Here is a 12,996-nt window from a genome sequence, read left to right as displayed (position 1 = left end):
CCTCCTCCTCCTCCTCCTCCTCCTCCTTCTCCTTCTTTAACCTGACAATAAATTTAACCTACAATAAATCCAAGAACTATGCCATAATTTGGGGATATCTAATGTGGAGACATTCACTTATGCTCCCAAACCAGCCATACCCCCCACTCCCCGATCTTGTCTAGTGATACTTTTGTTGTTTAGTCAGAGCGAGTTCTTGGTCACTTCAAGACAAGACAGGATAAAGAAAAGCAAGCAAGGAAGAATGAAAGCAAGAAGGAGGAAGAGTGTGCTCCCCAAGTAGCACTTTCTCAGAATTGCTGAAATTATTGGCCATTTAAAAAATAAATATAATTTTCTAGACCTCAAGGCAAATTTTTCATGACTGTGCTTGGTGGCAGGCAAGTCTTCAGTGCCACATGAGGGGTTGAGAGCAGCAGGCAGCTAAGAGTTTTGGACACACTCCAGTGCACTGGCTCACTGCCCCCACATCCCCTCTTCAGTAGCTAGACATTGCTGCCTCTTTAGCTAGGCTCGTTTCACATTATTAGTTTTTATGTGTGTTTTAAATAGACATCAAAGAACTTGTTCTGCATTGCCACAGGATGTAATCTGATATATTAGAAGAATGTAAAATTTAAGCCAACTGGACTTGAGTTTAAATTCTTGTTCCTTTCAGTTAAATAGAGCATCTTAAGGAATATATCACATTCACGAGTCTCTTTCAAGGTTAATTAGCATGTGCTCTTTGGTATGAAGGCTACACACATGCATGTGTATGCATGTGGGGGCCACAGGTCAGCATTCAGTAGACAGATGGTCTTTAGGAACATCATCTACCTTCTAAGACAGAGTTTCTCCATGGCTTCAGTGTCTAAGTAGGTTAGACCACTTGGCCATGGAGCTGGAATTGCAGCATTTTAATGTGGATTCTAGAGTTTGAACACAGGTCCTTGTGTCTGCAAGACAAACATCTTACTGTCTGAGGTGGCTTCCTAGCTTTACTTTGACACTTAAAAGAAATGGAGCGTCTCGTATTTGGTTTTGGTTGGTATGAAGACTGAATGAGATGACCCATGTCATAAAGTCAGTACGGAAGAGAGGGTGTCTGTTCAAGAAGTGTCATCTCATGTCCCTAAATGATTTTGCCACTCTCAGGACACTTCTGAACTTTACAACAGTTGTATCACTCAGAGCATACCCCTCTGCTTGCCTCCTTTCTGTCCCCAAGAATACCACCTATAGGTGGTTCATTTCTGTTATAGTTTGAGTTACGGATTCTGCAGCCTAGGTTGAGCCCAAAGGCAGCCTTTATAGCTTGGACTTTTCAGGTGAACTGAAACTCAAACCTTTATGTATACCACTGACTTGCTAGTGATTAAGACTCATCACACATTTGCTGTTGAGAGTGAAGGAGACAACCAATGGGCTGGGAACAATAGTAGGGCTATAGGGGTGATGTAATAAACAGAGAGGGTAGGCTCCCCACTGCCTGTGTATCCTGTGAATCCAGCCTTTAGTATTGACATTAACTCAGCCCTCAGGATGGAGATGAAGTATCACCCCTTCCACAATAGTCAGACTTGTGTTACAGCGAAATAAGGGAAAATCTGGATACAAACAACTGTTTAATATTCCTGGATTAAACAGCGCTACCCCTTTCCCAGATATCTTGCTGAAACTTGCCAGTATTTCAATACAAGTTCTCCTTAGCTGCACACTTGGAGCCCCGAGATGTAGCAAGAGTCTAATAAATCCTGTGCCTTTGAACGCAGAATGGCGCCAGTCTCTCTACATATGGCTGGACAGTCTGTAATTCTAGTCTATAATTCACTATATATCAAAGTTATCCTCAAACCCAGGATCCTGCATCAGTTTTCTGAACACTCAAATGACAGGTGTGTGTCACCACGCCCAGTGGCAGGAGCTAGGATCGGAGCTGCTGCCTGATGCCATGAACTTTTTTTTTTTTTGCTGCTAAAAGGAAGGCAAACCTTACAAAGGTTCCTAGGAGCTTAGATGGCATCCAAAAATGCCTGGGGTTTTAATTGTGAAGGACAAGTGACTAGTCGGTGACATACAGAAAGGGAGCTCCTTTCCTGCCTTGCCTCTGTTAGCTTCTTAAGATCTGTGATCTTATTTTACAAAACCATTAAATGGCCAACATTGTAGAATAGATGAATAAAGGGATTCATTTCTGTGATGACTGGCATCTTAATAATTTGCCTGGCATCCTCCTGGGCTCTACATGAATTATTTCATCTCTTCCCCACCGTTGCTCTCATGAGGCCCCCTTTTCACACCTGATCTTATAGTGTGGAGCAGTTTTAAAATTCTGGAAATAAATCTTAGGCCCAACTGCAACACACAGACACACACACAGACACACACACAGACACACACAGTGACACACACACACATATGCACAGATATACACACATACACAGATATACACAAGCACAGTCAGACACATAGATAGACACATATATAAATGCACACACAACATACATATATACACACATTCATACACACATATACATACATACATAGATATATACACACATACACACCAACAACTGCTTTGTCTTCCTTTGTTTTGTTTTTTTCTTTCTTAGATACTGGCTGTGTTAAATTTTTCTTACTGCTGTGATCAAATTACTTGACAGAAGCAACATAAGGGAAGAAGAGCTTACATTGGCTTATAGTTTGAGGAGAGACAGTCTATCATGGAGGAGCCTAAGGAGGCTACCTGCATTTTACACAAGTAGTCAGGAGACAAAGCAGACAGAAAGTGAGGCTATAAAACCTCTAGGCCTGCTCCAGTGACCTACTTCCTCTACCAAGACTTCACTTCTTCTTTTTTTTTTTTTTTAAGATTTAACATGCATTCTTTTTTAAAATTTATTTTTATTAGATATTTTCTTTATATACATTTCAAATGCTATCCCAAAAGTTCCCTATACCCTCCCCCAGCCCTGCTCCCCTACCCACCCACTCCTGCTTCTTGGCCCTGGCATTCCCCTGTACTGGGGCATATAAAGTTTGCAATACCAAGGAGCCTCTCTTCCCAATGATGGCCAACTAGGCCATCTTCTGATACATATGCAGCTAGAGATACGAGCTCTGGGGGTACTCGTTAGTTCATATTGTTGTTACACATATAGGGTTGCAGACCCTTTCAGATCCTTGGGTGCATTCTCTAGCTTCTCTATTGGGGGCCCTGTGTTCCATCTTATAGATGACTGTGAGCATCCACTTCTGTATTTGCCAGGCACTGGCATAGCCTCATATGAGACAGCTATAACAGGGTCCCTTCAGCAAAATCTTTCTGGCATATGCAATAGTGTCTGCATTTGGTGGCTGATTATGGGATTGATACCTGGGATAGTCCATCCTTTCATCTTAGCTCCAAACTTTGTCTCTATAACTCCTTTCATGGGTATTTTGTTCCCTATTCTAAGGAGGAATGAAGTATTCACCCATTAGTCTTCCTTCTTGATTTTCTTGTGTTTTGCAAATTGTATCTTGGGTGTTCTATGTTTCTGGGCTAATATCCATGTATCAGTGAGTGCATATCTAATGACTTCTTTTGTGACTGGGTTACCTCACTAAGGATGATATCCTCCACATACATTTGTCCAAGAATTTCATAAATCCATTGTTATTAATAGCTGAGCAGCACTCCATTGTGTAAATGTACCACATTTTCTGTATCCATTCCTCTGTTGAGGGACATCTGGGTTCTTTCCAGCTTCTGGCTATTATAAATAAGGCTGCTATGAACATGGTGGAGCATGTGTTCTTATTATCAGTTGGAACTTTTTCTGGGTATATGCCCAGGAGAGATATTGCTGGATCTTCCGGTAGTATTATGTCCAATTTTCCGAGGAACCTCCAGACTGATTTCCAGAGTGGTTGTACAAGCTTGCAATCCCACCAACAATGAAGGAGTGTTCCTCTTTCTCCACATCCTCACCAGTATCTGCTGTCACCTGAGTTTTTGATCTTAGCCATTCTGACTGGTGTGAGGTGGAATGCCAGGGTTGTCTTGATTTGCATTTCCCTGATGATTAAGGATGTTGTACATTTTTTCAGGTACTTCTCAGCCATTCGGGATTCCTCAGTTGAGAATTCTTCGTTTAGCTCTGAACCCCATTTTTTAATGGGGTTATTTGAATTTCTGGAGTTCAGCTTCTTGAGCTCTTTGTATATATTGGATATTAGTCCCCTATCAGATTTAGGATTGGTAAAAATCCTTTCCCAATCTGTTGGTGGCCTTTTTGTCTTATTGACAGTGTCTTTTGCCTTATAGAAGCTTTGCAATTTTATGAGGTCCCATTTGTCAATTCTTGATCTTACAGCACAAGCCATTGCTGTTCTGTTTAGGAATTTCCCCCCTGTGCCCATATCTTCAAGGCTTTTCCCCACTTTCTCCTCTATTAATTTCAGTGTCTCTGGTCTTATGTGGAGGTCTTTGATCGACTTAGACTTGAGCTTTGTACAAGGAGATAAGAATAGATCAATTTGCATTCTTCTACATGATAACCACCAGTTGTGCCAGCACTATTTGTTAAAAATGCTGTCTATTTCCCACTGGATGGTTTTAGCTCCCTTGTCAAAGATCAAGTGACCACAGGTGTGTGGATTCATTTCTGGGTCTTGAATTCTATTCCATTGATCTACCTGTCTGTCATTGTACCAGTACCATGCAGTTTTTATCACAATTGCTCTGTAGTACAGCTTAATGCCTTCACCTCTTAAAAGCTTCACAGCAGCTGAACTAAGTATTAAAGCCCATGGACCCGTGAAAGGTACTTTCCATTCACACCACAGCACAGGCTGAGAGTAAACCAGCCAAGCCCATGAGTGCTTGCCCCCAGCTCCTGGAGCGGAGCCCAGGTTTGCTTTTGCAAGGAGAGTTTCACTGTTTCTTAGTGCACCTGCCTGATTTTTGCCTCAAGTAGTTTCTCAAGAGAACTCTCCCGAAGCACCAGGGGGAATTCACATAAAGATCTAGAGTTTTCCACCAGGGTCTTGTTACAAGGATAAGAGGTCATGATGAAAATTCACATGCTTTTTTCTGCTCTGGATAGCTCCCCAATGCCTGGAAGTTTATGATTAATACAGAAGGCTGTTCCTACTATGTAAGTATCACTTTTCCAAACCTGTGAAGATTTCTCATTGGCTCCTTTCTATGCAACACAAAAGTTCACACCTTTGAGTGTTTCGAAAGCTATGTGACCTATGACCCTTGCAACCACCTGTTGCCAGGTGGGTTGGCATGTCTGGGCTCCCTAAAGGCACCTAGGTTTTGTGCGAAGGTGTGGTTGGCTTAGGACTTGCCTCCCAGCTGTGGTTCCAGCCAGGTCCAGCAACAGAGGGTATCCTAGGTCCTGCAGACACACTGCAGGTGAACTGGGGGCTGGCTGACACTTCCCTTCTCTCTCTCTCTCTCTCTCTCTCCTCTCGTGTGTGTGTGTGTGTGTGTGTGTGTGTGTGTGTGTGTGAGTGTGTGTGTCCAGTGAAGCTGCTGCTTCTGGCTTCCATCTCCCCAAAAGAGTGTTGGAATGTACACTACTACTATTCAGTACACTCAGCTTTTTTATGTGGGTTCTGAGGATTTGAACTCAGGTTCTCACACACCAGGTATATCTAAGACAAGCGCTGCGGGCCTCTTACGCCTTATTCCATTAGTAGGGTTTGTAATTCCACTATATACCACTGCAATGAAAACAACATACAGATGTGTGATGTACTAGGTCCCACCTGAATTCATGCTAAACTGTTGTTTATTATCAGATACGCTCATGCGCACATGCACACACACACACACACACACACACACACACACACACACATACACGCACACAATTGGTCCATTTTAAGTTTTTTCTATTGTTACTCATTAAGTTTGAAATTATCATTGCCAAAGTGAGTGCAACCAGAAAAGAGTTGCAACCATTGGTTCTGTGTTCAGCAGCCTGAAGAGAAGGCAGTGGGGTGCAGGTCTCTTACCACTAAGGAGAGGCCTGTTTTGTCGGTATGAGGCAGGCAGCTGGCCGATGCCCTCCATCCTGTGGCTCATGACCCGTGCAAGATGGCCCGTGTGGTGCAGGCTGCCCACAATGATGCTGTGGAGGTACACAGGCTCGATGAAGTGACAGAGGAGAGCGCCTTGTAGTCCCAGCACATTCCAGCTAGAAGGAAAAGCAAGGGTGAAGTCAGTGGGATTCCTGAGCCTGCTGGGGATGCAGTTTTGAGAGCTGTGCCTGCTGGGGATACAGTGCTGGGAGCTATGCCTGCTGGGGATGCAGTGCTGGGAGCTGTGTTTGCTGGGGATGCAGTGTCAGGAGCTGTGCCTGCTGGGGATGCAGTGCTGGGAGCTAGGCCTGCTGGGGATGCAGTGCTGGGAGCTAGGCCTGCTGGGGATGCAGTGCTGGGAGCTGTGCCTGCTGGGGATGCAGTGCTGGGAGCTGTGCCTCCTGGGGATGCAGTGCTGGGATCTAGGCCTGCTGGGGATGCAGTGCTGGGAGCTGTGCCTGCTGGGAATGCAGTACTTGGAGGTGTGCCTCCTGGGGATGCAGTGCTGGGAGCTGTGCCTGCTGGGGATGCAGTGCTGGGAGCTGTGCCTCCTGGGGATGCAGTGCTGGGAGCTATGCCTGCTGGGGATGCAGTGCTGGGAGCTATGCCTGCTGGGGATGCAGTGTTGGGAGCTCCTAGGCCACTCAGGGAGCTAGTAAGATATGTTGTAAGATATGTTGGTATCATTTTCTCCTTAAACTGTCTGCTCTTTGAAGGTTTCTCCTTTTCAGCCTGGGAGGAATGGCCTGGGAACTTCTCAGATGCAAGTTATCAGGCTGGCCCCTGATGATTCTGCTAGACCCTAAGGACTTAGGACTGAGCTCTGATAGTGTCTTGTGTGTCCATTAAGCTCAACTTCCTTTTCTGGAAAATGGAGTTGTTAGAGAGACAGGAAGTACTATTCTCCCAGAGACTTAAAATCACACTCTTTAAAAGAAGTGAATCTGAAGGTGTTTTTTCTTCTCCTTATATTACATCTGGGAAAGGTCCAGAAACGGAATTTGCTGATTTCGATTTGGAGAAGAGCACTGTCTTCCATCCCCTTTGTCCTTACTACTCAGAATGACCTACTGTATTGAAATTAAAGGGCATTAATAAATGACCTTGTTTTGGTTTGGGGATGGTTTTATTTTTGTATTTTAAAATAGCCCAGATCAGAGATGATTGACAAGGGCTCTTTCCTTGAAATAAATATAGCTCTGGGTGAACGTTCTTACTTCTTCAAGCAGAGAAAGTACTCTGATAATTTTTGTTTTTTTTTTGCCCTCCGACCTAAATTCAAGGTAGAAAGTTCTGTATATCTACTACCTAATGTGATTTCCACCCTACTGTGTTTCGAATGCAACCACTACTGGAGGCAAGCATTATGTAGCTAATTTCTTACATCATTGTTCTTTTTCATTAATTAACATTTCTCCACTGTTGGAGCAATTATTGTGGGGCCTCCGTGCTGTACATCTCTTTTGATGATTAATAAGGAGTCATTATATCTCTCTTCCCGAAGCAGTCAATTAACACAGAATTCTTTCCATTAATTACCGAATACGTCTCTACCTGGAGAGCAATCTGCTCTGAGAACCGGTGACACCAATTGCTCTAAAAAGTTCTCTTTAAATTTTATTCTGAAAACACAAGCAATTTAGCTGGCGATATTAATCTGCCTCAGAAGCATCGTGGTGAATGAGAAACATCTTTTAATCTCATGCAAGAAAAGGCAGCCATCTGGCTGGCAAGGATTTCAGGGAGCCACTCTCCCAGTCTCCCTCTGTAAATGCAGGTCATTAAAGTAATGTGTTCATCTACATAAAACTCAAATGGAATATAAAAGGTAATATTTATATACAAACAATTTAGTCCCACGATTTAAACAGTCATTGGTTTTATGAAACATTTACTTTAGACTATCAGATTTGCATAACTTCATTTAAAAATATTGTGGTCAGTTTCTAGAAGTCACACCAGTCTTCTCAGCAAAGAAAGGGCTGTCTTCAGATACACGAACTTTATCCCAGGGTAAATACCAGAATGGGATGAGAGGAAGGGCATGTCTGGAAGAAGCACATGTACTCTTTCCTTATGTCTTTTGGCTATAATGTTCCTGCTTCATGCTGAATTTTCACTACAATAATACACAACCACCACGGGTCCTCTAATGACCATACTCTTCATTGATGAGTTACAGAATGTCTACAAAGCTCACGAGAGGAGTCTACTGAAATCTGAACTCTTCCTGCGAAGAACAGTTGGTGGTTTTGAGTTGTACTTGAGGAATTTGGTGCATTCTCTTGTATTTTGACATTGTATTATTGATTTATTTTATTAATTGTTAAATACAATATCATGTTTTCCCCCTTTCTCAACTCCTCCTAGATCCTCTCTGTATCCACCCAACCTCATGTTCTTTACATCAAACATAAAGCACACACACACATAAAACAGAAAACTAAAATCAAAACAAACAAAAAGATAAATGAGATAAAAACCAAGAAGCCAAGAAGAGTATGGATCCAGTGGGTAATGGTCAGTGCCTACGGCCAAATCTGAGGACCCGAGTTTAATCTCTGGAACCCAAATGTCAGAAAGACCGCCATATGTGCAGTACGGCATTTTAAATATAAAATGTAGTTAATATGTTTTTAAAGGTGAGAATGCCAAGAATGGTTGAGTACTCCTGTAGACCCAGTACTTGAGAAACGGAGGTAGGGGAATTGTGAGTTGGAAGCCAACCAAGGTAAGACTCTGCTTGATACAAAAAATTAGCATCCCCCAACAAACAAACAAATAAATAAACTGAATTTAACAGAATTGCTAACATGTTTTGTTTGAAAGGATGCTCGGAAAGTCTGCCAAGAGATAACTATACAAAGCAAAGGACTCTGGGTTATAGATGGCATGGGTGGAGCTTACAATCTTCAGATTGTAAAACTTTCCTATCTATTAAAAGCAGAATAGTACACTAATCTCCATTGATAACAGTGCATCTTCTTCAAATAAGCTAAGCTTCAGACAATGAAATGTGAATTCCCTGGATGGGATATAGTGATTCTTCAGACCATCAAAGTATTGGCTTTGAACAAAACTTGTGGAACACATTTGAGTGGTTCTGATTCCACTGGATTGTCGAAAGACAAATAACTTCTATATTTGGTTCCTCCTAATAACCTTTACAATAAGAAGAAAAATCAACCTCCTCTTTGCCTGACGATAGGACTTTAAACGAATTCAGCTAACACGATCAATAAAACCAAATGTCTCTCTGAATATGAACTGGAGAATCCTCAGCGATCAGGATTGAATGGAAAAATACCTCTCCTTTTGTTCAAATAGCTGATATGCCTGTAATGTTGACAGAGACAGAAATCCTATGCCTAGTTTTCAATATAGATAATCCCTAAATAAATATATTTTTTTGTCTGTTTGTCAATCACAGAAATACCACAGGTAAGTGGAGGAGAGATTTTAGAAAAGGTTGCCTTTCTTTAGGCAAGGGATATCATCTCCTTGCTGAATTTGAACTGTGACCTCCAAGTTTGGGAGAAAATGATGAGCCGTGTGCATGAGGCCCTTCCCACAGGTGTGTGCCTTGAAGTTTAGACAGAGAACATCCATTGGTGATGTGTATTTTGGATATTTTCTTTTTCTGCCTGTTATTTATACCATCTTGACATGGTCCTGGAAAAAAAAAGATATAACTCGGTAGAGCTGTAAATGTGCACCATGAGGTAGTTCCATAGATAGCCACATCTACTTTCTTCTGTGAGCCTGTTTTCTGAACAAACCACTACACCAATTACAAAATTTTCTCATGTTCTGTCTGAAGCCCATGAGGGTCGTCACACGGAGGGAATCAAGAAGTCATAATCTGTAGATGATACTCAGGTCGTCAACTTAGCCTGTATACTGGATCAACCCAAAGCTTCAAGAACATTCTGGTTGATGTCCTAGTTTGCTTTTTACTACTGTGATGAAAAAACATGACCAAAAGCAACTTGGCGAGGAGAGCGTTGTTTATTTCATCTCACAACCCCAAGTTACACCACATCTCTGTGGGAAGCCAGGGTAGGGCCTCCAGTCAGGAACCTGGAGACAGGAAATGAAGCCCAGGGTGTGGAGGAATGCAGCTTACTGGCTTGCTCCTCATGGCTGGCTCAGTTACCTTCCTTACAGCACCTAGGACCACCTGTCAATCATTAATCAAGAAAACTCCCCCCACACATGCCTCTAGGTCAGTCTGACTCATATACTTCCTTAGCTGAGGTTTCTTTTCCCCAGGTGACTCTATTTTGTTAAGTGGTGTTGCGGGAAATATTAATAAGAGCGCAAGTTCCCGCGCTATACCCAGCAACACTCTACCCTGGCAGTGGTCTCACTGCTTCTGTCTCTAGGCTAGCCCCCGCAGCAACCCAATCGCAGTCTTCCCAGCTCCAGTTCTGTGTCTCAGTACCTTCTCAGCCATAAAGCCCCCGTGGTTGGCTGTCCCACATTCCAGTAACCCAATAAAATCAAAACTCTAGAAGCTTATAATTAATCAGTCAGATTTATATATCAATAAATTCTCAATTCACAAGATGCCCACACAATAATATACACAATTGATAATAGTACAAGCTGCCTACCTAGATTAGACAAGTTATTCCAATTATTCTATCCCTATATGATATTGTATCTACCTGTGGCTGTTTAAAGCCATGCAGAATCCGAATCCTCCTGATCGTCCTCCATCTTGCTTCCTTCTCTTCTACTTTGTCACTCCCTGTCTCTGCAACTCTTAGCTCCGCCTCATTTTTCCCTGCCCAATCACAGGCTTCTTGTTGTATTAATATTTAAAGTTATTGGACAGGCAAAAATTCTGCTACAAAGTAGTCATAAACTAACCAGCACAGTGCCCAAATACATTCTTATTTGCTTGATTGACGTGAGTCTGGGCAAACCTGTTTTTGTTTATTTATTTGTGTTTTTTAATTTTTTAATTTTTTGGCCACATTAGTCCAAAGTCATTTCAGTGCTGAAGGTTTAGCATCTGAGTAGTTAATGAAAATTTTGGAGTAAAAAAGTCAGATAAAATATAAATCCAGACTCGGATCATTTGGGCCATCCTGAACCACCTTTTGCTGCTTTGAGCAGTAGTGTTCTCAGTGATCCTCTAAGTGTGGTACCTGAGTGATGCAGGCAAGGCTGGGCACTCGACTGAAACACATACTCTCAGGCCCCATGCCAGACCTGCGAAATCAGGACCTCTGGGGAGAAGTCTCGCAGTTGTAAACACAGGTTTAACAGGTCTTTCAGTTGATTCCATTGCTGCTAAAGTTTGAAGCCTTCCTGCCTCCATTGGAACATGGCCACACTAATACTGTCTGCTTTCCAATCCACTGAGACACCACAGAAAATCAATTTTACATCCTCCTGGGGGTTAATACTTGTTTCCTCCACATATTTCCTATGTGTCACACCACCTTCCCTCCACTTTTATGAGGACAGGTAATAATACAAGCTATCATCACTTGGCCCATCAATTCCTAGTTGATTAGCCATGTTCCACTTTTTTTTTAATCAGGTAAAGAAGAGTGATAACCCTTTGACTCAATAACAGGACTTCTAAGAGCTCGTCCCAAGGCTATGCTTTAATAAAGTACCAGGGTATGTGTATCAGGATAGTCTTTTCAGATTTGTCATAAATATAAAGCAAAACTAAAGAAGACAGAAGAAGACTGGAAGTGTGCTACCCTTTAGTATAGACCTGACTTAATAAATCACTGTATACTCACAGAAAGAAAAGATACCATCATTACACTGGTTGCCTTGTGGCCTGTGTTATGTAGTGCCATGTCCCCTGCAAGGGCTGCTCTCCAGTACCTCCCCTGCTCTCTGGCTTTGTCTATGTACTTCCTCCCGTGTGGAGGCATCGCATCCAACTGGCTGCCTGCACAATGCCTCTCCCCAGACATTCATTAGGGTACCTACGACTGTTTCAGACTATGCTGGCTCACTCTCTTCTTCCCATAACCATGATATGCTTACTCACTGATGAGAGAGCCACGTTTCTTTTGTAGAACTGGATTCTTAGTCCTCTGCTCTGTCCACATCCCTGAGCAGAGTCTGCGAGGTAGGCAGCCACCTGTGTGTGTCTCTGGGGGTTACTAATCTGGCCATTCTGGCCACCTCAGTGGGTCTTACCACTAGTAACAGGGCTGGCAGATGCCACACAGTCTTTGATTTGTTGCAATTGCTTCTGTATGTGATAAGTATCATCCACTTGATCACTGTTTGCATCATGAGAGATTGTACAAGACTTTCTTAAAAGCCGTTATAAAAGTCACCAGAGCTCTAAGTGAAATAATGGTTAGAAAGGTTTTTGAGTTTGATCAGAGCTGTGAGTGATGTCAGTCTCAGCCTTTTGGGAGATTGATGCAAGGCTACCACGGGCTCAAGGCCAACAGGGCCACCCTAGGCTACATGGGGAAACCCTGCCTCAAAAAGGAGGTGGGAAAGGCTAGGAGTGTGACTCAGTGATAGAGTACTTGTTTTGTGTGCATGGAGCCCTAGATTGAATCTCCAGGACTACGGCCCCCACAAAAAAAATGAGATGAGAAAATGGTACATCATCCTCTTTGGAGTTCTATGGAATGTGTAATGTGTTACAGATGAGGAGTCTGCCAACAGATTAAGAAAGAAGGAAGTCAGAACTTTCCCCTCCGGGTCCTAGGTGCAGAGAAGGAGCAGCTTTGAGAGAATGTGGAACAACAGGTCTTTGCTTGGAGGGTGAGCAGCCCATTCACAGTCACAATCTAAGTCGGACAGTCAGCTGGGGGTCTGCTTCTCCAGAACGCAGCTATCATCCTCCCCTCCCCTCCCCTCCCCTCCCCTCCCCTCTTTTCTTTTCTTTTCTTTTCTTTTCTTTTCTTTTCTTTTCTTTTCTTTTCTTTTCTTTTCTTTTCT

At 42.8% G+C, this 12,996-nt stretch overlaps 1 protein-coding gene across 1 annotated transcript in view; it reads right to left on the bottom strand.

Moving 5' to 3' along the window:
• The window catches only part of Adarb2 (adenosine deaminase RNA specific B2 (inactive)), a 540,557-nt gene that overhangs the window by 21,004 nt on the left and 506,557 nt on the right, over positions 1-12,996 (bottom strand). The window contains exon 8 of the mRNA XM_021180400.1: positions 5,995-6,176. Within this exon, the coding sequence (XP_021036059.1) occupies positions 5,995-6,176 (182 nt within the window). The remainder of the gene's footprint in view (positions 1-5,994; positions 6,177-12,996) is intronic.

This window comes from Mus caroli, chromosome 13 (assembly GCF_900094665.2).
Source record: "Mus caroli chromosome 13, CAROLI_EIJ_v1.1, whole genome shotgun sequence".
Classification (NCBI taxonomy): domain Eukaryota; kingdom Metazoa; phylum Chordata; class Mammalia; order Rodentia; family Muridae; genus Mus; species Mus caroli.
Note: the sequence above shows the minus strand (reverse complement) of the source record. Positions and strands in the feature narration are given on the sequence as shown.